The 25917-nt window shown below is 42.0% G+C and overlaps 1 protein-coding gene across 9 annotated transcripts in view; it reads left to right on the forward strand.

Annotated features, from left to right (window-relative positions):
- Window positions 1–25917, forward strand: part of Slc44a5 (solute carrier family 44 member 5) — a 290304-nt gene that overhangs the window by 97218 nt on the left and 167169 nt on the right. For 4 of the 9 annotated variants that reach the window (XM_076575270.1, XM_076575275.1, XM_076575271.1 and 1 more), the window contains one exon: window positions 12533–12704. The exons of the other annotated variants lie outside the window; for them this stretch is intronic. In XM_076575270.1, coding sequence (XP_076431385.1) covers window positions 12695–12704 — 10 coding nt within the window. In that variant the 5' untranslated portion in view covers window positions 12533–12694. The remainder of the gene's footprint in view (window positions 1–12532; window positions 12705–25917) is intronic. 9 annotated transcript variants of the gene reach the window in all.

Below are 25917 nucleotides of genomic sequence, written 5' to 3' on the forward strand. Positions count from 1 at the left end.
ATAGAAATTTATTATACACATGCATGCATCAATCCCTTCTTGCCTGTTTAGTATTATAAAATGTGACTAGTACTTGCAAAGTTATATACTACTCAAATGGCTCAGTTGTCTTATGTAAATTATAAAGAAGAATCTTTAGAAATGAGAAACATAAGAAAGATTAGAACAGGAATTTCTGTCCCAGTATTCAGAAAAAAAATGAACACATGGAGAAGCAAAATGTAGATTATACAATAATTCTCCTTCAACTCTTGCTCAACTCTTCACGCCTTCAGTGTGTACACACAGTACAAGAGTCCCTCACACCCTTGTCACTTTTGGTGACTTAGTGTGCTATCATGCTCTGCACCACGGTGGCTCAGCCTGACTGAACAGTACGGTCATGTAGGTTTTTCTGGCCACTCACACAGACATAGTCGCATTCTTTTGTTGCAGTTGAAAGCAAATGGCAGGTTGACCGTCTGTCTGTCTTCCTGTAAGAACTTGTTTTACAAACAGACAATTGTAGTGAGCATGGCACTCCAGAGATTTCTGGAGGCTAAGGTTTTCTTTGATGAGAATGTGACTCATGGGCTGGTCTCTTCAGTAGAAATTCTTATTATGTGTTGACATTACTACGGAGAATTAATTGGTGTTACCTGAGAGTGGATGTTGTTGAACCTCTGTGCACCAGTTCAGGAATGGTCCTGGGACTTTTGTGATTATTCTTGTGGCTGTGGCTGTGGCACAGGATAAAACCTACCAGCAACAACACCTTTGGTTCACCTAGCTCTTCTAAATGTCACATGCTCTTTTTTAAATCTCATCTCATTCTCCGAGGAACTGTGTGTCACAGGCAAGAGAAGTATGAACCAGGAGAAGAAAGTAAAGCTTGAGCGAGACTGGCAATTCTGAGGACAGACAAAGGTGCCAGTTAAACCACAGCCAGGCTTGACCCATCACACTGCCTAGAATTGTTTGTTTTTAAAGACAAAACACTATTTGGATTGTTTTTTAAAGAGTGATTCTTTGTAAATCATTATGTAGGACCCAAAGAACTTAGGTTTCCATTTTAAAAGGTAGAGGCTAAGAATGTAGCCTGGTTGATAAGCTGCTGCTCTAGCACATATGAAACCTAGAGTCAAGTCCCCAGAACCACGTAGGACCAGCTGTGGTGGCACAGAATCACACAGGACCATCCGTGGCGGCATAAATCACATAGGACCAGCCATGGCAGCACATGCTTGTAAACTGAGCACTTAGGAAACAATGGCGAGAGGACCATCCTTGGCTACACAAGGCCCTTTCTCAAAAAAAAAAAAAACTAAAATTAATAATAAATATGCTGAATTTTATCTTTATCTACTTTTGCTTGATTATCCAGTCAGTGTCCATAGTGCAGTCAACTCCATAAATGACTAATTCCATATGAGCCCAAATTTCCCATGAGCCTGTGTTAAAATACAATGCTGCTTGCTAAAAACAGGTCCTCAGATGAACCCAAGTGTTTTATATTTTTTGTATTTGTCTTACATACTGTGTCCTTGACATGTTTTTGGAAATAGGAGCTCTGCTCTCAGGAGCCCTCAGAGGCACTCCACAGGGGAGGCAGAGGGAAGAGCACAGCATTTTAGTTATCCGGTACATTAAAGTTACTGTCTTCCTTCTGTTGCTTTCTGCTGATAAAAACTATTGCTGGCACTTGCTGGGTTCTAGGCACCGATCGCCACATCAGAGTGCAGGCCTTGGGATCTGTCTTAGGCATTATTTCATCACAAAGGGCTTCAGTAGTTCAGTTTCCATTGTATTTGAACAATCGGTTTTGTGGTTGTGACTTGAGCAAATTTCATTTGGGGCACATATGTGCCAGAGAAAGCAGAATTTTAAGAAAAACTATAGAAATTGATTATTCTGCTTGAAACTCTCTTTGGTGACGCCACTCTTTATTGGTGGCCATCATTCCTCGCGCCTGGGGCTTTGGATTCAGATAACACATCGAAGAAGTGTGACTGTTTGAGAAAGAACCTCTTCCCAAGAGCCCCGAGCATCGGCTTGTGCAGATGCCTGCGGTTTACTAATGAGTCTCACAAATGTCACAATCTTCTTGGCCCATGAAGTTCACTCTCGCAAGATCCCACTTCTAGTGGGCATTATTTCATCATGTTTCTTTCAATATAATGAGAAAATAGCAAGTGCTTTGAACTTACAGGCTGCTTAGCTGACATGAAAGTATTGCTAGCATTATTGGTTACATCTACCAGAATACCTTCCTTAATAAAGTGAGATTAACTTGAAAGGGTGTGAGATCTACTACCTTTAGATTGGTGCCAGTTGGGGGAATGTTAGCTGAAGGGGAAATTTCAGGTCTATTATCTGTTTTGTTACTGCCTTTCAGGCTTCCAGCACTTGGCAAAAGGGGATGAGATTGAGGAAACACAGAGGAGACAGGAGATAAGCGGGAAATAACACCTAGAAAGACTTCTGCTGAGACAGCCTGTGATGGTCGGCCCCTGGTCTTTCTCTGACTCTATTCATCTGTGCTTGTATTTCATTTTCTACTGTTCACTGAACTAAGATTAGAATCTTGGATTTAATTAAATGCTCAAGAAGTATCTCAGGTACTGACACAGACTTTCAAAGGTTTCTTTAACACCATGAAATTTGGGTAGGATCAGGAAAGGGAATCAACTGAGAGCATGCTGGAAGGCTGCCTTGTCCTAAACATGTGTGATAGGCCACAGTGTTGTCATGACAACCTTGTACCGGAGGTCAGGTTCTCCTCAGTTTATACACAAGAACAAGACATTATCAAGATTAAAAAGCATCCCTGTAGTCCAGACCATACACTTAGTGAATGGGAGGCAGCACCCAGGACTAAGTTCTCAGCTCCTGCTGAAATGCTGTTGGCACCCATCATAGTGACTTTGCAGTGAAATGCTTATTGATTCGATGTTTTGGTCACCAAGGTCATATTCTCTGATGTCACTGATAATTGTGCTGATAAAAGATGAAAAATTATTAACTTTATTTCTACAAATAAACATCAGGGTGTTTGTATAATGCAAGCTATTTTCTGTACAAAGAACCCCTAACTACCAATGTTTCTAAGATGTTTATTTCCATTTCACATAAAATGAAGACAACAGCAATGAAACCCAGCCAACCTCGCATTTCTAGTGGGTGAGAACAGTTCTCTTCCAGGGAGGTGACTCAGGCGTCCAATTTCCTTCCTTTTTGTGGGGCTCCCACTGTAAACACATGTGATATAAGAGGCCACATTCTGGTGAGAGGTAGCAGTGTGATCCACTTAACTACAACCCCTGGGAACAGTAATCTCTGAATGATGGAATTACAGGTTCAAGAGGCACTAAATCTATCTTACAGCTTTCAGTAACAAGTATTTTACCAAGAGTGATGGCTAGTTTTTTGTCAACTGACCCAAGCTAGAGTCATCTGAAAGGAGGGAACCTCAATTGAGGAAATACCTCCATAATGTCTGACTGTAGGGTATTTTCCTAATTAGTGATTAGGGGAGGGCCCAGCCCATTATGGGTGGTACCATCCCTGGCTGGTGGTCCTGGGTTCTATAAGAAAGCAGGCTGAGCAAGCCATGATGAGCAAGCCAGTCAGCAGCACCTGTCCATGGCATCTGCATCAGCCCCTGCTCCAGGTTTCAGTCCTGTTTGAGTTCCTGTCCTGACCTCCTTCAGTGATGAACTATGATGTGGAAGTATAAGCCAAAGAAATCCTTTTCTCCCCAACTTGCTTTTGGGTATGATGTTTCATCACAGCAATAGGAACCCTAACTAGAACATCAAGTATGTTGATACTCAGAACCTCCATCTTCCTAGTCTCTGAACTTAATTCTTTGTGATTTTCTACTTGGCCACAAACACCATATATTTTTTGACAGTTCACTATATGTACCAAGCAAACATGAGAATTTCCAGGGTTTATTTCTGGCCACTACAACAGCAGTGTGGGCCCCTTGGTATGCATGTGTGCTGGAGGTGGAGAAAATCAAGTTCATGGAATCTGGGATCCATGTAGTTACCCAAGCATCTTGACATCCATCAGCCAGCCATGTGTAGGAGGTGGTTTCTAAGAACACATGTGCATTGATATGTAGCTGAGAGAGTTTCATGGACAGGATCTAGTAATGGTGACTATCATTTCTACTCCTAGTTCAGTACCCAGAACTGCATGACGTGAGCACACCTAAGAGCAGGGAGACAGTGGAGTGACGTGTGTGATGAAAACAGAGGGATAATGGGCTACTAAATAGCTCATCACTCTCCGCCTCAGTGAGAAATGCTTTCTAAAACATGTTTATATTGGCCACATTTGTCCGTTTGACAAACGACTAAATGTGTTCAGTGAATTGCAAAGATATTGAAAACTATTCCTGCTGTCCTATGAGCAGGGAGAGGGAGACTGCAAAAGAGCTACTTGGCAATGGCTACAAGCTCCTGCGTGTCATTTGAATATGTAAAATGTGTTTTTACATATGCAAAATGTGAGTTAAGCCTGATTTGATTATATTTGCTAAGAGTACAAATTTGACTTTCAGTGTACTGTGCATAGTTCTGTCATTTGAAAGACAGAGAGTATTTCAGAGCTCCCTCTAATCTCTCATGCTGAAAGTAATCCATGTTTATAACTAGACAGAATTCATTTTGTGAAAAAGTCACATACTCACGGACTTAAGGAACATGGCTTAGATAATGTGAGCTTTCTTCCTTTAAGCATGTCTGACCTCAGTCCCTTTATCTGGAGACACATGGAGTGAATAAAAAGCTTTCATGGTCCCATAGAATCAAAAATATTGTTGATGTCTGCGATCTGTACTGCCACCAGGGACCAGGTTGATGTCCGCCATCTGAGATGCTGCCAGAAACCATGTAGAAGCCCATGATCCATACTGCTACTGGCTGCTATGGACAAGGAGGCTCCTTCTGCAGTGCTATCGATGACTGCAGACTCATAACTTAGAATGAGACATCGAAGGCTTCTGTGACAACCTTTTCCCGCCACCCAAAAAGAGAAACTGTGATAAAGATGCTGAAATCTAGCTCTTCACAGTTGACGCTTCTGGTGTGTGTGGGGTGGAGTCAGGAAGGAGGGACTCGGTTTTCTTTGAGAGGCTGGTCACTGGCAGTTTGACCACGCTCGCTCCAGTGAGGACATGGGCAACAGAAGCTGGACTTGGTGGGGTTGTTTGCAGGCGGGGCATGAGGGTGGGAGAGCGGACCTGGGAGGAATGGGAAGCGAGTGTGATGGGGTGCATTGTACGAAATTCACAAATAATTAATAAAATTGTTATGTTGGAGAAGAGTACTTTTGAAGCTTAATTAAGAGTAGATATACAGGCTAGGAAATGTTAGCATTAAACGTATAACTTGCTTTTATTTGAACAAAAAGAAATCTTTAGGGGAAGGTGAGGGATGAGGAAAGAGGATAATAGAATATCTGTGATGTGGGAAAGGGAGTGTTGCTGAGGGGAGGGGTGGACAGGGATGGGGTCGGAGGGAGTCGTCAAACAGAAAGAATGTGTGCAAGTCTCATAATGAAAGCCATTATTTTGTATGCTAGTTTTAAAAGCTTAAAAATATTTGCTAAATAATTGAATGAATTGGAACCACAGGTTTTCAGGAAGGGACCCTGGTAGGTAGTCACTCATAACTTTTTAACATCTTAACTCCTGTTCTCATCCTCCTGCTGCACACGGCATCCTCCCACTTAGCAGATGACGACTGATTGACCTCTCATCTTGACTAGAAATTTGACTTTGCATTCTTTTAAGCACATAAAATGAGCTTCTGCCAGTGACTACATGGAGCAATACTAAAAAAGGTAGCTTCCTGGGTAAAGACACTGATGACCATGCCTGACGACCCAATTTCTGTGCCAGAACCTGCATAGTAGAAGGAGAGAACAGATTCCCACAAATCTTCTGGCCTCCACACAAGCACTGTAACATGTGTGTGTGCCTGAGTGCACACACACACACACACACACACACACACACACACACACACACACACACACAATGAATAAATGAAAATTTTAAACATCTCTTTCTGTGACTACCAGATTACCACTGTTCCTTCTGTATATACTTTTCTTCCGATAAAATATGTCCTTTTATGTGACTTTATTTTAGAAGCAGGACCTTATTATGTAGCCTGGGTTATCCTTGAACTTGTAATCCTCCTGCCTCAGCCTCCCAAGCTTGTTAAGTAAGCCAAGAAGACCTTTCAGAGAGATTCTCCATCTGAATCTCATATGCACCTTACAGTATTGTTATCTGTGGTCAGTGTGCTTTACATCAGCACTGTAGAAACTGTTAATCTTACATCACTAACCTCTCGGTCATTTGAACAGCATCTCTCAATTCCTGTGTCCCTCCCTGCCTCTGGTGGCTCTGCATCTACATGGATTTTTTTAGATGCTATTGATACTTGGTGATATTGGACGCCTTTTCACATCCCATTGGTCATTTATATATGTTTAAAATTTTTTGTGCTTAGTCATTTGCTTACCTTTGAATTGGTCTGTTTCAATTTTTACGATTGAATTTTCTAATCTTGCTATTTGTGTTAGATATTAACCTCCTTTTACATCTGCTGTGTGTGAATGTTTTATACCATCTCATAGGGTTCTTCTTTATCTTATCAATTTGGTGCATGTAATGTGGTGGTTTGTATGAGAATGGCCCCCATAGGCTCATGTATTTGAATGCTTGGTCCCCAGTTGGTGAAACTGTTTTGGAAGGATTAAGAGGTAAGTCCTTGTTGGAAGAGGTGTCACTGGGGATGGGCTTTGAGGTTTCAAAAGCCCACACCATTTCCAGTTAGCTCTCCCTCTCTCATGCACACACACACACACACACACACACACACACACACACACGCACACGCACACGCACACGCACACGCACACGCACACGCACATGCACATGCACACACACGCACACACACTTTTGAATAAGTGTGTAAACTCTCAACTACTGCTCCAGCCTTTTGCAGGCTCCTTGCTTTGGTGGTCATGCCCTCTAACCTCAGAAACTGTAGCCCCAGTAAACTCTCCTCTGGATGTTGCCTCGGTCATGGTATCTTGAAGTGTTTATCTAGTTATTCTTTACCAATAAAACACATCTTAAATAAACAACTTAAGCTTTTATGTTTCTCAACCTTATAAACTTTATATTTCTTATGCAAGTGTCTTTTCTGAATTTGGTAACAAGGAAAACTATAACTCTCTAGTCTTAAACCCCATCACAGACCTGAGAAGGATATAATATTATCTGAGTAAGCAGGGAGTATAGAACAAAAGTTTCCAAAACTACAGAAATGACAGAGACAGCTGTCTGACTGGACAGTCACCCAGTGTTCCTCTGCAATGTTGGGGCATCCATCCTCAGCCTATAGGCCTAGAATATCTGACAGACTTTCATGTGAAGCAGGAAATTTTGAAGGACTCTCCTACCTTGTCTTAACAAAGTTCATCAGTCACCTTCTTTTGTGTCCTGCTTGTCCAATTGGACAGCATACTGCCAGCAGTTGAGGCAAGGGCAGTTTCTTGCCCAAATGGCTAGCTTTGCCACATAGAAAGCAAACTCCATATGGAGGTTCTTTGATGTCCATCATCCTCTCTGAAGTAGATTGGTGCTGCCAGGAGCAGACATGTCTCACTGTTATGAAAAGCCTTCTGTTATTAAAACATCTTAAATGCCTATTCTATAGGTCTCTAAAGTGTTTGAAGATCACCTGTTTATCTAAGATATCTCTATTTGACCTTGAAAACATACCTTACCTGACAAGTTTGATTGTAACAGGTGACTACTAACCTGCATTTCTTAATTATGCTAAATAGTTTCTAATAATAGCCTTCAAGGACTAGAAATTTACATTATATTTGTTAAATGAGCTACATAGGTGTAATACCTTAAACAAGATTAGAAACATATAATACAGTATAACAAAAATTACCTCAAACTTGTATCGATATTTAAAAATCCATACCAATGTGAAATATTTGAGAATAGTAGTTACATTTTTAGTTTAAAAGTAGATTCGATAATCTACCCTTTTATCCTATTATTCCTATATCCTCTTTTTTCCAGAACAAGATCCTTCAATTTGATCTCCTTTGCTTAGTTTTTTCTCTGACCATAACCAATGGTTATAACTTGTAACCAACCCCCTAAACAAGACAAACATTCATGACCCACCAAATGACCAAAAACCACCCACCCCACCTCTTGGGAATTTGGGTATTGTGTTCTTAAAACTTCTCCTGTTGTCTGAGGGTGATGGCATCTTTAAGGGACCCTGAGAAAATTGAGAGTTCTGCCAGAGACAGAGAACAAAGCGTGCTTAAGAACGGCTAGCCCAGAGGATAGCCATTGCCTACCCTGACTTCTTCCAGTTACAGGCTAGTTCGACATCAGAGCTTTGCAGAGCCACTGGGAAAGTAGTCAGTCCATCTCCCAGTAGCCTAACCCCCTTCTAGGCAAACAGGGAGGAGGACTCTAGCCCCTCCGGGCTAACGCAGTCCACTGACTCCAGGCTCTTCAGGTGTTTAGATGGGTCTTACTATGTAGTCCTTGTTGATTGTGGATGCTTTCTTTTCATTTTTCCTGTTGTGTAGTTTAAAAACACAAGTTCTTAAGACTGGCCTTTGAAATGTGTCACATGATATGCATTTCAAGGAAGATCTTACCCCTTTAACTGAGGGGTATGACACTCTTCTGGCCCATAGCTGCGGCCTGAGCTGAGCTCACCACTCTCCAGCCACTGTGCTTTGTGGTCCCTTTACAGCCCTCACTGGATGCTGTCCTGTCATCCTCTCCTTCACTCACAAACTGCAGCAATTTATTATTATGTATTTACTCCCTGCCTTTCCCTGCTCCCAAATTTCAAGAGATCGAAAACTCCAATAACCAGAGGCATGAAGTAGATTTTAATAACTTTTTTCTGTGAGTGAATGATCCTGGTGTTGGTACCAGAATTGAATCTCCCATCTCCAGAAATCTATTGTACTGAGGCCCGTCTACATGTTTACAAAATCTTACTGAATTATTTCTATATTTGCCCCATGTAGAAAATAAGCTTATGTGTGTCTGCAATGCAAAATTTATGTGTTACTGTGGAAAAATGCCCAACCAAAGCAATGTAAAGGAAGAAGGATTTATGGGCGCACAGTTGGAGGGACCACTACACCATGGCAGGGAAGGTATGGTGGCAAAATGCAAGGCAGCTGGTGTCTGGAGCTTGTGTCTGAACTGGAAAGTCACCATCTTTTCTGAAACCAAGCCTCAAGTGATGCAGATTGGCCACACACTCTGTACAAGAGACGATGACTTTCAACTTGGGATTCTGTGTCATCCTGCCTGGTGTATGTGGTGCTCAGGCAGCTTGTGCTGGGGTTGAATCCAGGGCTCTCAGCATTCTAAGCAAGCACTCTACCAACAGCTACATCCTCTTTTCTCCTTTTAAATCAGTCTCGACTCCAGGTCATGGAGAGTGCTACCATATTCAGAGTAGGTCAGTTAACCCATCTGGAAATACTCTCACAGACCCACCCAGAGGTGTATTTCCATGCTTATTCTAAATCCCTGTAAACTGATGATACTCACTGTCACAATGTCCTAAACTCAACAACTGTCTAATTGCTGTTGTACATGAGGGCAAGAGCATAAAATAAGCATGGGTTAAGGGCTCCTTGGGAATGTCACTGAGGTAGTCAGCATGGAGAGTGGAGAGACAGATGCTGATGGTTTCTATAGGCTGGAGAGATGGCTCGGGGCTTAAGGAGACTTACTGCCCCTGCAGAGGACCCCAGTTCAGCTCCCAACACCCATACAGAGTGGCTCACAACAGCCTGTAACTGGAAACTCTAGCTTCTGGCTTCCAAGGGCACACACACACACACACACACGCACGCACGCACGCACGCACGCACGCACGCACACGCACACGCACACGCACACACCCTGCAACATCTTAGAGACTTGTTTTATGAACTTAGGTGTAAAAAAACTTTCTCTTCCATGTCAAGGACAGGAAGTCACATGACCTCAGATTCTCTTGGTGGCCTTGATAGACAGTCTTTAATAGAGCTTTTCAAATTTGCCTTTTATGGGAAAATTTTCTTTTTCTGTTGTTGAAATGTCTTATTTCATTCTTTTATTCTTTCCCTACCAAATGATAAATTTACATGGTTTTGAAAGTAGAGGTTTCCTTGGAGATAACTTACTCCAACACACTCATTTTTATTTATTTTTTCAAAGTAACACAATTAACTTGTATTTATATAACACATTTTTACAATTTCCTTGGGATAAGAAAATATAAGTAAGTCTTCAAACACAGAATAATACTTCATTTTCTCATCTCTTAATTTTCTAGACATGTTAGTTTTTCTTTGATTCCAGGGTTTTATTTATCCACATTTCAATGGTTCTCAGTAGATTTATAAAGTTTTGGCTAGACCCAACATTTCATCTTGTCTCAATTTTGGGCTTTTGCTGTTTAAGCTGTGGTGGAGCTAAGAACCCAGGCCCTCTTGAGTGTGAGACAAGACTCTGCTGCTCAGTGACACCCTGCCTGTGAATTCCTGTTGATAATTAACATACCTGGATACTCTGAGGTAGTTTGTGTGTTTATAGAGCAAGATGTCTTTAAACTTCTTGTGAGTTTTAGAACTTTGATATTAACAAAAGAATTTTTATAAAAAGTATTTTTATTTTTATTTGGGATGTAAGGGTTATTCAGCTGTATTGCTTTATCTTGCTTTATTTTATTGTTTTGGTGACAGGGTCTAGCTGTGCTGTCCAGGCTGACTCAAATTCTTGCTCTTTTTGTCTAAGTGCTGGGATCGCAGTGAAAACCAGGCCTGGATTTCAACAGTTTGTTTCTTAAGTCCAAGCAGTTGATCTCCCTCCAAATAGCTGCTTGCTTGCTATCGGTCAGCTTTGGGCGCAGTTTTCCTTTGCTCCCGAGGTGGAAGCTGTGTTACCTCTCTTCTTCACTCCTTAAGATGTTTAAAGACCGTTACAATTTATTATATCCAGCAGATATCATACTCTCAGTAAATATTAGTTAAATATTTTTTCTTCCAACTATTTTACTCTTTTTTTTTGAAATTAAGGAATTTCTTATATTCATTTTACATACCAATTACAGATTCCCCCTCTTCCCTTCTCCCACCCCTCCCACCTTCCTTCCCGAAACCACCCCCCATTCCCTCCTCCAACAAGGCAAGGCCTCCCATGGGGAGTCAGCAGAGCCTGGTACATTCAGTAGAGGCAGGTCCAAGCCCCTCCCCCTGCATCAAGGTTTTGCAAGGCATCCCCCCACAGGAAGTGGACTCCAAAAAGCCTGCTCATGCACCAGGGATGAATCCCGATCCTACTTCCAGGGGGCCCCTTAAGTAGTTCAAGCTCTACAACTGTCTCCCTTATGCAGAGGGCCTGGTCCAGTTCCATGGAGGCTCCACAGCTGTTGGTCTAAAGTTCATGAGTTCTCACTAGCTTGGTTTGGTTGTCTCTGTAGATTTCCCATCATGATCTTGATGACCATTGCTCACAGAATACCTCTTCTCTCTCTTCAACTGGTCTCCTGGAGCTAGGCCTGGTGCTTGGCTGTGGATCTCTGCATCTGCTTTCATCAGTTACTGGAGAAAGGCTCTATGATGACAGTTATGGTATTCACCAATCTGATTACTGAAGTGAGCCAGTTCAGGCATCCTCTCCACTATTGATAGTAGTCTAAGGTTGGGTCATCCTTGTGGATTCCCAGAAACTTCCTAGCACCCTGTTTCTCCCTATTCCCATGATGTCTCCCTCCATCAGGGTATCTCCCTCACTGCTCCCCCACTCCGTTCCTGCTCCAGCTGGACCACCCCTTCCCTCATGTTTTCATCCCCCATCCCCTACCCTCCATTGCCCGCCTCATGCCCCAGTTTACTCATGGAGAGCTCCTCTATTTCCCCTTCCCATGGTGATCCATGTATCCCTCCTAGGGTCCTCCTTGTTAGCTAACTTCTCTCTAGCTGTGGGTGGCAGTCTGGTTATCCTTTGCTTTACATCTAGTATCCACTTATGAGTAAGTACATACTATGTTTGTCCTTCTGAGTCTGGGTTACCTCACCCAGGATGATATTTTATACTTCCATCCATTTGCCTGTGAATTCATGATGTCATTGCTGAGTAGTACTCCATTGTGTATATGTACCACATTTTATTTATCCCTTCTTGTGTTGAGGGGCAATCTAGATTGTTTTCAACTATAGGTTCTGGCTATTACAAATAATGCTGCTATGAACATAGTTGAGCATGTGTCCTTGTGGTTTGATTGAGCATTCCACAGAAAGATCTGCTTTGGACTACAAACTGCTTAGGACAATTTTGAGATGGCTAGCTGAGATGATCCAGCCTGACAGACTACTTGAACAAGGACTTGAAACAAGCCCTGAACTTTCCTTTTATGCAGAGATTGGACAAATGATACAGGACTTGACAATTAACCTATTTTTTTTTCTTTTCAAGATTCCCTAAAGATATCTTCACCACTAGAAAGCAAAAAGGAAAAGAGAATATACATATGAGATAGATCATTGAATCTACTCTGAGAAAAATGATAAAGAAATAATAGGATAAATAGGTAGATCACTGAATCTACACTGAAAAGAAAAAGGAGAAGATATAAGAATGACAAAAGGTAGGTTACTGAATCTATTATGAAAAGAAAAAAAGAGAGAATATGGTTATGATAAGATAAAAAGGGAGATTATGGAATCTACTTTTAAAAAGGAATTACTTGTTTTAAATAAGATAAGTAATGAAAATTTGTTGGTCTGAGTTTATCAGATGTTACTGGACATTGTTAATATATATAATGGAGTTTTTATCTGAATCTGTCAAATGTTAATGGACTAGACATCATTAATGTAATTTTTGGCTGTATGTATTGTATATACTTATGGATAGCTTTTCTTGTATTAGTTACAAGCTTTCTTTAATTTTAGACAAAGAGAGGAAATGTGGTGATATTGTGTTCCCCAAAATATTGTGTACCTTAATAAACTTATCATTTGTCCAGCCCAAGAGTGGTATAGCTGGGTTTGAGGTAGACTGATTGCCAATTTTCTGAGAAACTACCATACTGATTTCTAAAGGGACTCGACAAGTTTACACTCCCACCAACAGTGGAGGAGGGTTCCCCTTGCTCCACATCCACCAACAGTGGAGGAGGGTTCCCCTTGCTCCACATCCACCAACAGTGGAGGAGGGTTCCCCTTGCTCCACATCCACCAACAGTGGAGGAGTGTTCCCCTTGCTCCACATCCACCAACAGTGGAGGAGGGTTCCCCTTGCTCCACATCCACCAACAGTGGAGGAGTGTTCCCCTTGCTCCACATCCTGTCCAACATAAGCTGTTTTCAGTGGTTTTGATCTTAGCTGTTCTGACAGGTGTAAGATAGTATCTCAGAGTCATTTTGATTTGCATTTCCCTGATGGCTAAGGATATTGAGCAATTCCTTAAATGTCTTTTGGCCATTTGAGATTCTTCTGTTGAGATTACTCTGTTTAGCTTTGCAGCCCATCTTTTAATTTGATTGTTTGGTATTTCTATGTCTTGTTTCTTAAATTCTTTATATATTTTGGAGATCACCTCTCTGTCAGATGTGGGGTTGGTAAAGATATTTTCCCATTCTGTAGACTGTTGTTTTGTCTTATTCACCATGCCCTTTGCCTTACAGAAGCTTCTCAGTTTCAGGAGGTCCCATTTATTAATTATTGCTCTCAGTGTCTATGCTACTGGTGATATATTTAGGAAGTAGTCTCCTGTACCAACACATTCAAGACTACTTTCTACTTTCTCTTCTATCAGGTTCGGTGTAACTGGATTTATGTTGAGGTCTTTGATCCACTTGGACTTGAGTTTTGTGCATGGTGACAGATATGGATCTATTTTCAATCTTCTACATGTTGACATCCAGTTATGCTAGCACTATTTGTTGAAGATATTTTCTTTTTTGCATTGTACAGTTTTGGCTTCTTTGTCAAAAAATCAGGTGTTCATGGGTGTGTGGATTAATGTCAGGGTCTTCAATTTAATTCCATTGGTCCACATTTTGGTTTTTATGCCAATGCCAAGATGTTTTTATTACTATAGTTCTACAGTAGAGCTTGAGGTCATGAATGATGATAACTCCAGAGGTTGCTTTATTGTACAGGATTGTTTTAGCTATCTTTTTTTTCCATATGAAGTTGAGTATTGTTCTTTCTAGGCCTATGCAGAATTGTGTTGGAATTTTGATGGGGATTGAATTGAATCTGTAGATTGCTTTTGGTAAGACTTCCATTTTTACTATGTTAATCCTACCTATCCATGAGTGAGGGAGATCTGTCCACTTTTTGACATCTTCATCAATTTCTTCAGAGAATTAAAGCTCTTGTCATACAGGTCTTCCACTTGCTTAGTTAGAGTTACCCCAAGGTATTTTATATTATTTGTGGCTATTGTAAAGGGTGATGTTTCTCTGATTTTTTCTCAGTCTGTTTATCATTTGTATATAGGAGAACTACTGATTTCTTTGAGTTAATCTTATATTCTGCTACATTACTGAAAGTGTTTATCAGCTGTACATTTCTGTTAGGATATTCCATTCTTCCTCTTTACAACTTCCTATTAAATACATAGAGGTTAAACAAACAGAGGGGTTGTACTAGGCTCACATTCCTGGTATTTTAGGGCTAGAAGAAATTTTTGAGTGATTTAATCAAAATATCATTTTTTCAGACAAGAAAATGGAAACATGAATCAATTGCCTCTACTAGCATTGTGTGTATGCACATGTGTGTATGTTATGTATATAGAGATACTGATAATAATAGGAAGTATATTTCCAATACTTAGGTTCATCAGTAAGATGCTAAATGCTTTTCTTCACGTGTGTGTGTGTGTGTGTGTGTGTGTGTGTGTGTGTGTGTGTGTGTATACACATACATGTACATATGTGTGCAGCTATGCTCACCTGTGCTTGCATATGGAGGTCAGAGTTTGGTTTCTCTGGTATCTTCACCTTATTTTATGAGACAGAGTCTTCCCCTGAATCAAGAGTTTTCCTTTTTAATGTGACTAGCTTGTGAGTGCTCAGTATCCACCAGTCTCCATGTTCTTTTGCCACCATGCTTTTTACATGTTTTCCTCACTGAGCCATCTCCTCAGCCTACTTGTTGCTGTTCAGGCACTGACCTGCTAATTTTGTCCTTTTTGTGATGTGTTTCTGCTTTTACCTCCATTATCAGCTTTAAATAAGAGAAGCCCAGGGAAGGCAAGTAGGTTCCCATGTCATACACCTTGGAAATGTGGAAGTTGGGAGTTGTATCTATTCATTTAGCTGTCTGAGCTTTCATGTTAGAATCGTACTACCCATGAGATAGGGTAGAGCTCTGATTAGACCGGCAGTAGAGCCCAGGACTGTGCCTGAATTCCTTGTGAATGTTCTCTGAAATGTTGAGATGCGTAGTGTTTGAACTGTGCCAACTGGATGTTAGACTGAGTGTCGGTGGAGTAATGGGGGCAATATTGGGAGGAAGCCGGTGCAGCCGCAGAGTGAAAGTAGCGTACAGAGATGTCTTGGGAGGTAGGATGGTGTAAGAGTCTGCATGGATAGGAACTTTAAATGTTGAGAGCTCTTTCTGTGCATCCAGAGATGGTGGGTTGTGCAGAGGTTTCCACCTGGCCATGGGATGAACCTTTTTAAATAGATCAAAGCAAGTGACCGAGGTGCAGCTCACCCCATCTCTGCCAGACCCCATTCTTCCTCTCCACATCCCTCACTTCTGATAGAGCTTCCTACTTGACTACTGTGTGTCTTCTGAAGGGTTTCCTCAGTGATTTCCAATGGCTGCCCAGACAGAGGATGTAAGGACCACACTTAAGAGAGATGAGATGTAAAGAAATTATTGACATTGCTTTTCGTATGAGTAGATCTCTCTGGAATGATGCAGAGGATGAGAAGGGAAGGCACAGAGTTCAATCTCATTGTGCAGCTTCTTGCTGAGGTGTGACCAACTCCAGGTGAAGTGCAACATTTTCACTCTGTGCCCATCATTCATCAAGTGACTTGTCAGTGACTTCTTACACACTGAAGAGCATAAATGAAATGTGTGTGTGAAGTAGAGAAATCGAAGGAAAAAATTCCACTGGAAGGTCTAGTGTTGAGAGATCTTTCTGTGCATCCAGAGATGATGGTTGTTCAGAGGCCCTTGTCCCTTGTCCTGGGCCCTTCTAGGAGTCTTTATAGTAGAATGGCACTTTGGAATAATTAAGAATCATGTGAAAATGCTGTCAGGTACAGGATGTATCCCCCATCAAATTATATGACAGAAGCAATCACACTGTTACTGTAAACAGCACAAGCAAATGTTTCTGAAATTTTTTTCCAAAGGAAACACACTAAGATTATTGGTTAGATGTGTATTTAAATAAGAGACACCCCGGGTACAAAGCACCATGGGATCATGACTCTTATCTTTGATTGCAAGTTTGAAAATGGAACTGTGCCCTGTAAAGCAAATTGCTATTGGCTTACATGCTCACTAGCAAGAGACAAGACATCATACTGTGAAGGGTCAGACAAATGCCTTTCTATCAAAGTCAGCTGAGTGACAGTCAGCTGGTCACCTGGATGACCAATCTACAAAATAGTAAAAACAGAGGAGGATCTTGGCCCGTGAGTACACATTTGAAAGGGTTGAACATCATGTGTTCTGGTGGATCCATGTGTACATCATTATCTAGGCTGTGTTTAGCTTTCTTGTAGAATCTTAAAGACTTAATAGCAAACACAAAAAGGATCTATTAAATGTGGATTTTTCAGATTCATGGTCAACAGTAAGTGCTCAAAAAGCAGTGGAAGAAGTAACTGTGTGATAATGAACACAAATGTAGATTTTTAGAAGTTGTGAAGTTTTCTGTCAGATGTCTGCTGTTCATCTCCTACCATGAGTCCTGGAATGAAGTCCTCTCTGACCATGACTGATTTAACGAAGGAACACAAAATATTCAGTGAAATAGCTCATCTTCTCCCATTTTTATGCCATATAGTTTTGAAGAAACAAAGTGAGTCTAAAGAAAGCTCTAGAATCTGAGACACAGGTACAGTGTTGGTCACATTTCCAGGCAGAGGAGACACGTGGCTCTCTGAGCTCCTGTGATGCAGCCACATTGCAGAGGGACAGTGGGCAAGCCGTTCATGGCTGCCTATTCCACGGAGTGTTCCACAGTGTCTCACAAGGCCACCACGGAGGAAAAGGACAAACTTCTTATTTAAAAAGTTAAAAGGAAGATAACTTATAAAACCACAGGAATAACACAAGACCAATAAATAAAAGGAAAAGGAAGACTGGAGCCCGGAAAAGAGGCTATAAAATAGTGTTGGTTGTGGTGCTGGGATATGAGAGACTGAATGAAAAGGGGAAGTTTAATCTCTGAATTCATCTATTGACGGTAAAAAAAGAAAGCCAGGAGATACCCAGTCAATAGCCTCATTCCCAGAAGTCATGTGGAAGAGCTAGCCGCGTGGCCCCATCTGTAGTCCCTGGTGGTAATGGACACAGGAGCAGTCCCAGAGAATCTCTGGCCAGCCAGCTCAGTCTGATAGGCCCAGGTGCTCCTGAGGGACCCTCTCAAAACAAGGTAGATAGCTCTGGAGGAACGGCACCCAAGGTTGGCCTGTGACCTCCACACTGTGCACACACACATGTGCACGCATGCGAACATAAACACACACAAAATCAATACATTAAATAAAACTGAATAAAGTAAAGTAAACATGGGGCTGCTTCCAAACCAAGGAAGAAATGATAATGACGCATCTCTCTGCAGGCGGAGTTTGATGGGAACACAAAGTTGCTTTTAGTGAAGAGCAGTAGGAAACGAGCCATCTCAAACTTCCTGAAAGGCAAGCAGCCAAGTGCCATTTTCTCTCCTGCCTCACCCCAAACTGTCAGGCCCAGGCTAAAGCTGTGCCATTGGTGGTAGTGCATGCTTGGGAACCAGCCAGCCATGCTTGACTCAAATTCTCAGTTGCTTTCTTTTGGAAAAATCCCAACACATTTTCATTTTGAGAGCGGCCTCTGATTTTTTTTCCCATTAACCAGAATTGTTTCTAACTGCTTTATCCAAATCTTGCTCTTGAATGTCCTTGAAGAGGTTTTTGGAGGATTATGTGAAGCATCGTCCCCTTTGGAGCATCAACGTGGGCCCAGGAGATGTTGGGAAATGCGTGTAGTTTTCATGCGGGTAGAAGGACATCCAACTGAACGCCAGACTTTAATTCCATCAGCAAGTTCAGATGCCATTCAAAACTGGAAGGTACATTTTGAATGCTTTATTAGTAATACTCTATTGCCAACACTGAGTTACAGCTAGTGTTTTTACGGGAGGGCTAGGAATACTAGGGACATAAAGCAATTTTATAGCCAGTTACCTTTGAGGTTAAGGGAGGTGACGATTCATCACATCAAGGTCTTTAGTGCATGCCACAAAAACAGACCATGCTGTGTGCAGGCATGATTGCTTGCCACTTTTTAGTGTGTGAGGAGTACTGGAGAATAGAGGTCATAGCAGGCTGAAAAGCAGCCTGCAATTTGTGCAGTGGGGACAGGGCTTATGATGCTTTTGAGAACACCCCAGTTGCTGTGGAGACACAATCCTAATCCTTAAAGTACTACATTTATGCTTTAATTAGAAAACTTCTATTAAGATCAACCTTTCAGTGAGAGACCATTATCTAAACAGAACACAGTCATTTCAGCTGCTAGATGAAAAATGTGTATTTTAAAAGCCCGAGAAGAAGTGACTTGAATGTTATCATCAGCTCACACATGGTCCTGAGGTACCCTGCTGCCATCTCCCATCCCAGCACAAGCTTCAAAACCTCAGCCTGCTTGATAATTGTCAGAGTTATTTTAATTTGAGCCATAACCAATTATGTATGTAAAAATATACTGTCAGAATGATCATCGGAGAGGAAGAACATGAAAATGTGGTTTTTCAGACTGGAGATTAATGAACCCTCAGCATTGTTATTAACTTTGCAGAACGGGTACCAATTTCTAAACATCCACATCTCAAAATGCTTCGGCTTTCATTTCAAGACAATGAGTCCAGTGGATGTTCTGACTGGATCAGGAAGGTACCACTGCAAGTGTTTGGCACGTCTCCCCTGTGTTCCTCATCTCGATTTTCCTCAGAGTATTTCTCTTCCCGTTCTTCCTCTTCATATTAGTTGGGCATTGTGTGAGAGCTCTATTTTCAGTGACACAAGAAGAAGAAAAACAATGTTCAGGCTTATTTTTATTTTTTAAACATTGGAGATGGGCTCTGTTTTCCTGGGTTCGAGCCAGGGCCCTGATAGAACTGTGTATGGCCACACACGTGTAGTATGATTGAGCACTGCCAGAGAGTATGTACAGACACACAGACCTTTCTAGCACTTGGCACAAAACAGATCAGAAGTTGGGAAACAAGACTAGGAAGAGGAACACAGAGCAGGATGGAGAAGAATGATTGGTTCCTTGATGAATGACAAGGAGGTAGACCACAAAGCAAGGCAGAGGCTAGTGGGTTGTTCTGGTTAGTTGTTTTTTTAACTGTTAACTTGACATAACCTAACATCACCTGGGAAGAGAGACTCAATTGAAGTCTAGATCATGTTGGCCTATGGGTGTGTGTTGATTGTTAAGTGATATTGGGAAACCCAGCTCACTATGAGTAACACCATTCCCTAGGCTGGGCCCTGAAATGTGTAAGAGTGATGAAAACTAGGTGGGTATGAGCAAGCAGGTGTCACGGTGTATCTGTTTCTCTTGCCCTTGACTGTGGGTGTAATGTGGACTGGTTAGCTGAGTTCCTGCCTTGGCTCTCTTAGTTTGGACTCTAACCCGCAGTTGTCAGCCAAGTGAACCCTTTCCTTGCCCGTATTGATTTTTGTCAGGACATTTTATCTCAGCAACAGAAATGAAACTTGAACGAGTTCTTGATGAGTTGCGGGAGGTGAAACACAGCAAGGAGAAGAGGCCCATGGGTTTTCTGTTATGGTTCTCAAGGAAGGGTAGAACTTCTGGGCGGAGCCAACTGGATTGTCTGGTTTTCCATACACAGAAGAAAGGCAGAAGGCCTTGGGCAAGAACACAACAATTTAGAGACTACACAGAAAATAGAAAAGGCTGTTAGTCTAACGGCAGAGGAAAACCAGTGAGCTGTAGAAGGAAGAGAAAGCCAGGGAGAGGCTCTACCTGGAATCAGAAAAAGAAAGCAAATAAATGTTTGCTTGTTTTTTAACTAAAAAAGAGGCATCAGCTTCCTCCACACCCTCTCAGGACCCTCAGCCGGCCGGAGGGATGAGGCTTCCTCCTGCGGTGACTGGGCAGAGCTCCAGGTAGCTGAGGAGATGAGGCTGTGGCATCTTTCCTCTCTTCCCTTTGCCCTTGACCATGCACATGCTCAGGTGCGTGGATAAGATGGACGATTTAAAATGAAGGCCCCAAATGAACAATGTTCTACCTCAGAAAAACTCCCATCTTGGGGATCCTTTTTAAGGCAAAAATTCAAACAGTCTTGGGAAAGGTATTATTAGACTCATCATGGAATGAAATGTCACAAACCATTAATTTCATGAAACTCCAACCAAATCACAGTCAAACCATGAAAAACAGAGGAGAAAAAAAAGGTCCAGAAATCACTAAGACAACACTAACTCTCCAAAAGCATAATTAATGAATTCAACTCAATCCTCTTAAAAACAATGCTCTATTGTATTTGAAGCTTAGTTGTGCCTAATTAGTTTTTGCATTTTCTCTTAAAACCATGGAAACATGGTCTCAGAGTTTTCAATTAATTGGGGAGTTAGAAGCCCCAAAGGACTAGGTCAAAGCAGAAGCAGCCAGCCAGAGGGCTCTTGCTTTCTGTTGCTCTGAAGATTGGGCTGTACTCATGAGTGTGGCCTACAAGGGACCACAGGATGAAAACTTGTCTCTCTACACCTGGCCACTCACATTTCTCTGTTGCTTATAGGCCGCATGTCCCTCTGGCCTTGGAGAATAGCCGCTTCCCATTTATTTTGCTGTGCTGACAACTCCTCCTGATGTAGGTTTGGTTTAGAGCTCAATATCTTCTGGAAGTAAAATCTTCCCTCCTGCCTATCTGTGAGCTCCCCCTGCACTGAGCCTGTCTTAGCAGCCGGCCACTGTGTAGTGATTTAGATGTCTATTTACCAAACCATAATCGTCCTCACTGGACTGTGAATTCTACCCTTGTGTTCGACAGGACTTTGTATAATATAGCGTCATGGAAGACTTGTTTCATAGGGTCTCATGTTAGCTGTGGTGGTGGGTGATGAACTGTAGGCTCCCTTGTTTTCTCTGAGGTGCCTGTTTTCTCCCATTTGAGTGTGGTTTTCACATTGTTTTAAGCCAGGGCCCTCCGGTGTTTGAAAACCAAAGCTTTTAGCTGTCCTCGTAGATCTCATCCAGCTTTTAAATACTGGTTTGAAAAGGTGGTTGTTATTAAAACTCCCAATCCTTCCTGGGTCACCCCTTGGTTGTTCTTACAGGAATATCTAATAGAATAGGAGACCTTTAATGCGGTGTCTTAGGACCTGGTTGCTCGTAAATAGTTGCCTCTAAAGGAACTTCTTGTTGTTTTGGAAATTCGTAAGACATCCTTGAAAGCCACCTTCTTTGTGGAAGGGCAATTTTTCAGTGTAAGAGGCAGGATACATCAATTCTGCTCTTTATTTGTCTCATAACCAGGAAACTTTTTAGCCCCATGGTGTAATATATTTTTCATTTTACAGCTTAATATTTTGCTACGTTTTTCACTAAATTATGTGCAGTTTGGTTTCAGGATGATCTAAGAATAGAAAAAGGGAGGAAAATAAATAAATTCACTGTGTTTTCTGCTGGGAGTAGAAGTCACTCTGCATTCAAACGACGGACATGGGAGGGCTGACTTCTCCTGCGGCACATGGCACCCACCGTAGGGAGACATTGCAGTGCCTGGGTCAGTATTACCATTCAGCAGTTTTTAATTAGTCACCCAGCTTTGAACCATTCTGTCCAAGCTCCTTGCCACATGCAGATTTTGAAGAGTTGAATGTGGCTGGCCTGGGTTAGGATGAACCAGAAATGTAAACACATTGGCCAACCACTTCAAAGAACGCTAAAGGAATTCAAAATATTTCATTTTTGTCTCTATAAATCATCTCATGGTAATTACATGTTGAAAGGATAATCTGAATTTATATAAATGAAAACCATTTTTAAAAGGGCCAGAGACATGGATCAGCAGGCAAGAGTGCTTGCTGCTCTTGCAAAGGACCTGAATTCAGTTCCTAGCACCGATACTATGCGCTCACAACTGCCTTTAACTCCAGTAAGAGAATCAAACTCCCTCTTCTGGCCTCTGAGGGCCCCTGCACACACCTACACATGCATGTAATTAGACACACACACACAAATAAAAATATAGTCTTTTAGAAGGAGCACTATTAAAATCAGTCCATTTGTTTCTTTTTATTACTTTAATGTGGTTCCAGGAAACTTGAAATTTTGTATGTGTTTGTTTCTTTTCTCATTGTTGTGGTAAATAACTGACAGCAGCATTGGAAGGGAAGAAAGGTTTTATTCCGACTCATCATGTCAGAGGTTCCAGTCTGCTGTGACGGGAAGGCATGGGGGTAGGGGTCACCCACTGTCTGTCTTTGGGAGTGTGAGCCAGCTGGTCATATCACAGTGGCCAACAAACAAGGGATGGGTAGAGACATCGAAGGCCCAACTCTGCTGACTGACATCCTCCAGCCAGGTCTCATGCTCAAAGGCCCCACAATCTCCAGAAAGAGCAAACACAGCCTGTGGGGCGCTGTGGACTCCAGCCACGAGGGAGCACATGACTCGCTCTGTGGTTTGATTGGATGGCGCTGTTCTAGGTAGGGTCTAGATAATGATGAGTTCTTGTTTCCATTGGTAAAAAAAAATAAAGTCACTGTAGTTGGTAAAACTTGGTGACTGGGTGACATTCAGAGATGAGATTCCCAGAGGTTGTTAATTGTACCTAACTTCTCAGGACGAATCACTCAAGGGCATTACTACTTCTCAAGGAGTGGCTGGGAATTCATGGTATAGCCCTGGCACTATGAGGACTCAGTGAAATATGTGAAGGAAGTGGCTCTGACTAATATTCTTGTAATGAGAAGGGTGTGAATGCAAACAGGGACACTTTCAAATGTTACATAAACTTGTGGTGGATGTTAATTATCTGTACATTCAGTGAGAGGACCAGAGGGACCTCGCACATCTCTGTGAACTCTTGTGTGAGCTGTTCTCACATAGCTGCTTACTCTCCATCCTGGACTTTCCAAACGATGCACATTTTCCATAATCAGCATGCCAGCCTTTTGGATCCATTCCTTATTCTTGGATATTGGAGTACTTCCATTTCCCTACAATTTTCAATGTTGTTGTGATAGATAACTGGAAAAATCTTCCCATATTTTGACTTCCCAAGGATGTCAATTTGATTTTAAAGGAGATTATGAATTGCCTAAGTGTGGAAAACTAGCTCAGCTTTCTGCCCCACACTGAACAACTATCCAAAGAGAAGGGAGTTGGCTGCAAGCTTCCTTCTCAACCTGTTTCTATTTCTTTAGGATGGGAAAAGACTTACTCAATGTTGACATGAAGTGTTTCCTGTTGTGAGAATATTGACAATATAAAACAATAATAAGACTGAGGCGGCTTGAATGAGATGCCCCATAGGCTCATATGTTTGAGTACTTAGTGCCCAGTGGGTGAGACTGTTTTGGAAGGATAGGAGGTGTGGCTGTGTTGGAGGAGTATCACTAGGGCCAGGGTTTGAGGCTCCGAAAACCTCCTACCATTCACATGTGCTCTCTGCTTCCTACTTGTGGATCAAGATGTGAGCGCTCACTGTGCCTGCCTCCACACCTTCACTCCACTGTCCTGGACTTCAACGCTCTGAAACTGTAACCCCAATTAAATGGTTTCTTTTACAGGTTGCCTTGGTCATGATGTTTTAGCAGAGAATAGAAAAGTAACTAGTGGATCAGGGCAATGTATAGAAGGAAGAGTTTATTCCAGTTTTATGAGCCAGACTGCTAAAAGTCCATAATAGGGAGGAATAACAGCAGGATCAGGAAACTGAGGGAGATCACATTCTGAACTGCTAACACCAAAGCAAGAGAGGGTGAACCGGAAGCGGGTGAGGCTGTATGTTTCAAACCCTGTCTCCAATGACCTGCTTCCTCCTGCAAGGCTGCCCCTCCCAAAACTCCCACAAACAGCGCCATCAACTGAGAACCGAGTGTTTAAATACACGGGCCTATGGGGGACATCACTCACTTAAACCTGCACAATGGCCAACAGACATGTGGGGACTATTTCAATATCTAGATCCCTTCATTATGGAGGTCTTGAATGCATTTTTTTTAGTCACATTGAATATTTTTTTAATTTGAAAATTTCAGATTTGTGTGTGTACATGTGCATTTGTGTTTGTGTGTGTACATGTGTGCATGAACATGTGTACACATGCGTGTCACCTGTGTGGTCATGGCTTCAGAGACTAGAAGAAGGTGTTGGATCCCTTTGAACTGGAGTTTTAGTTAGAGGCAGCTGTGAGTTACCCAATTAGGGTGATGGGAGCCGAACCCATTGAACTCTCAGGAAGGAAACGTTGCTAACAGCTGAGCTACCTGCCCAGCACCCGTCCCCCATTAATAATTTATCTGAGTCAGTTGAACAGACTCTGAGGATGTGTGGAAGCTGTACAGTCTCATAAAATGGCAAACATTGCAGGTGAACTGTTTAAATCTGCAGAGAGCTGTGCATTTGTGTTTATAAATCAGTTCAGACATTTCAGTTCCATTAAGAAAATCTCGGAAGAAAGGTTTCATCTTGATGGTGCTGCACAGGTTTCATTTTTTAAAGGAGGTGCTGAAAGCCCTCAAAAGCCGAGTTCACATTCTGCGAATGTATTGTCCTAATCACACTTCTGCTTCCAGCACTGGTCTACAAACTGCAGCCCACTCCACACAAAGTTGAGCGGAAATAGGCAAGCCACCAGACACCAGCAGAGAGTGCTCTAACGATGATCTCTCTTAAAATATCGCTTCTCATTAGCACGGCATTGTGAATCCCATTTGCAGCCAGAGTGCCAGAGTTCAAGAACAGAAACGTTCTGAGCCTCCACAGCGATGCTCAGCCCTGTGGACAGCACAGGGAATGTGTGTTCAGTGCAGATGACTGGTGTACTTTATGTTCTGTGCATGTATAGCTGTTAATACTCTCAGTGGTACCCGCTACCCCAGTACCTTGGCTACAAAAGCAGCTCTTACAAGAGTCATTCCCCACTTCTACATGTTGGTTTTGAGAGCACTGTACATGGGTGCTTTTAGCTTACAGCTGCTGTGTGTGTTGGTCAATCATGATTATCAACTTGATGGACTGAGAAAAGCCTATGAGACATTCTTGGACCCAATGAATGGTTTATTTCCTCCAGGACTCATGAACTGGTGGCTTTGTTGGCCTGGCGGGGAGGGCGGGGAGTAGGTGGAGCCTAGCTAGAGGAAGTAGGCCATTGGAGGTATGTCTTTAGGGGCTACATCTTTTTTTTTTCTCACTTATTTTTTAAGTGTCCTAGGGTTCAGAATATTTAATTTTTAGAATTACTAATTTTATGTGTATGAGTGTTGTGTTTGCATGTATATTTGTGCATGAAGAATGTTAGAAGAAGGTGCTGGGTCCCTTGGGACTGGAGTTACAGGCAGTTGTGAGTCCCATATGGGAACTGGGAATCTATCTTGCCTTCTAAACATTCTCAAGTTACATCCATCTCTGTC

The sequence above is a fragment of the Peromyscus maniculatus genome, chromosome 6 (genome assembly GCF_049852395.1).
Source record: "Peromyscus maniculatus bairdii isolate BWxNUB_F1_BW_parent chromosome 6, HU_Pman_BW_mat_3.1, whole genome shotgun sequence".
Lineage (NCBI taxonomy): Eukaryota > Metazoa > Chordata > Mammalia > Rodentia > Cricetidae > Peromyscus > Peromyscus maniculatus.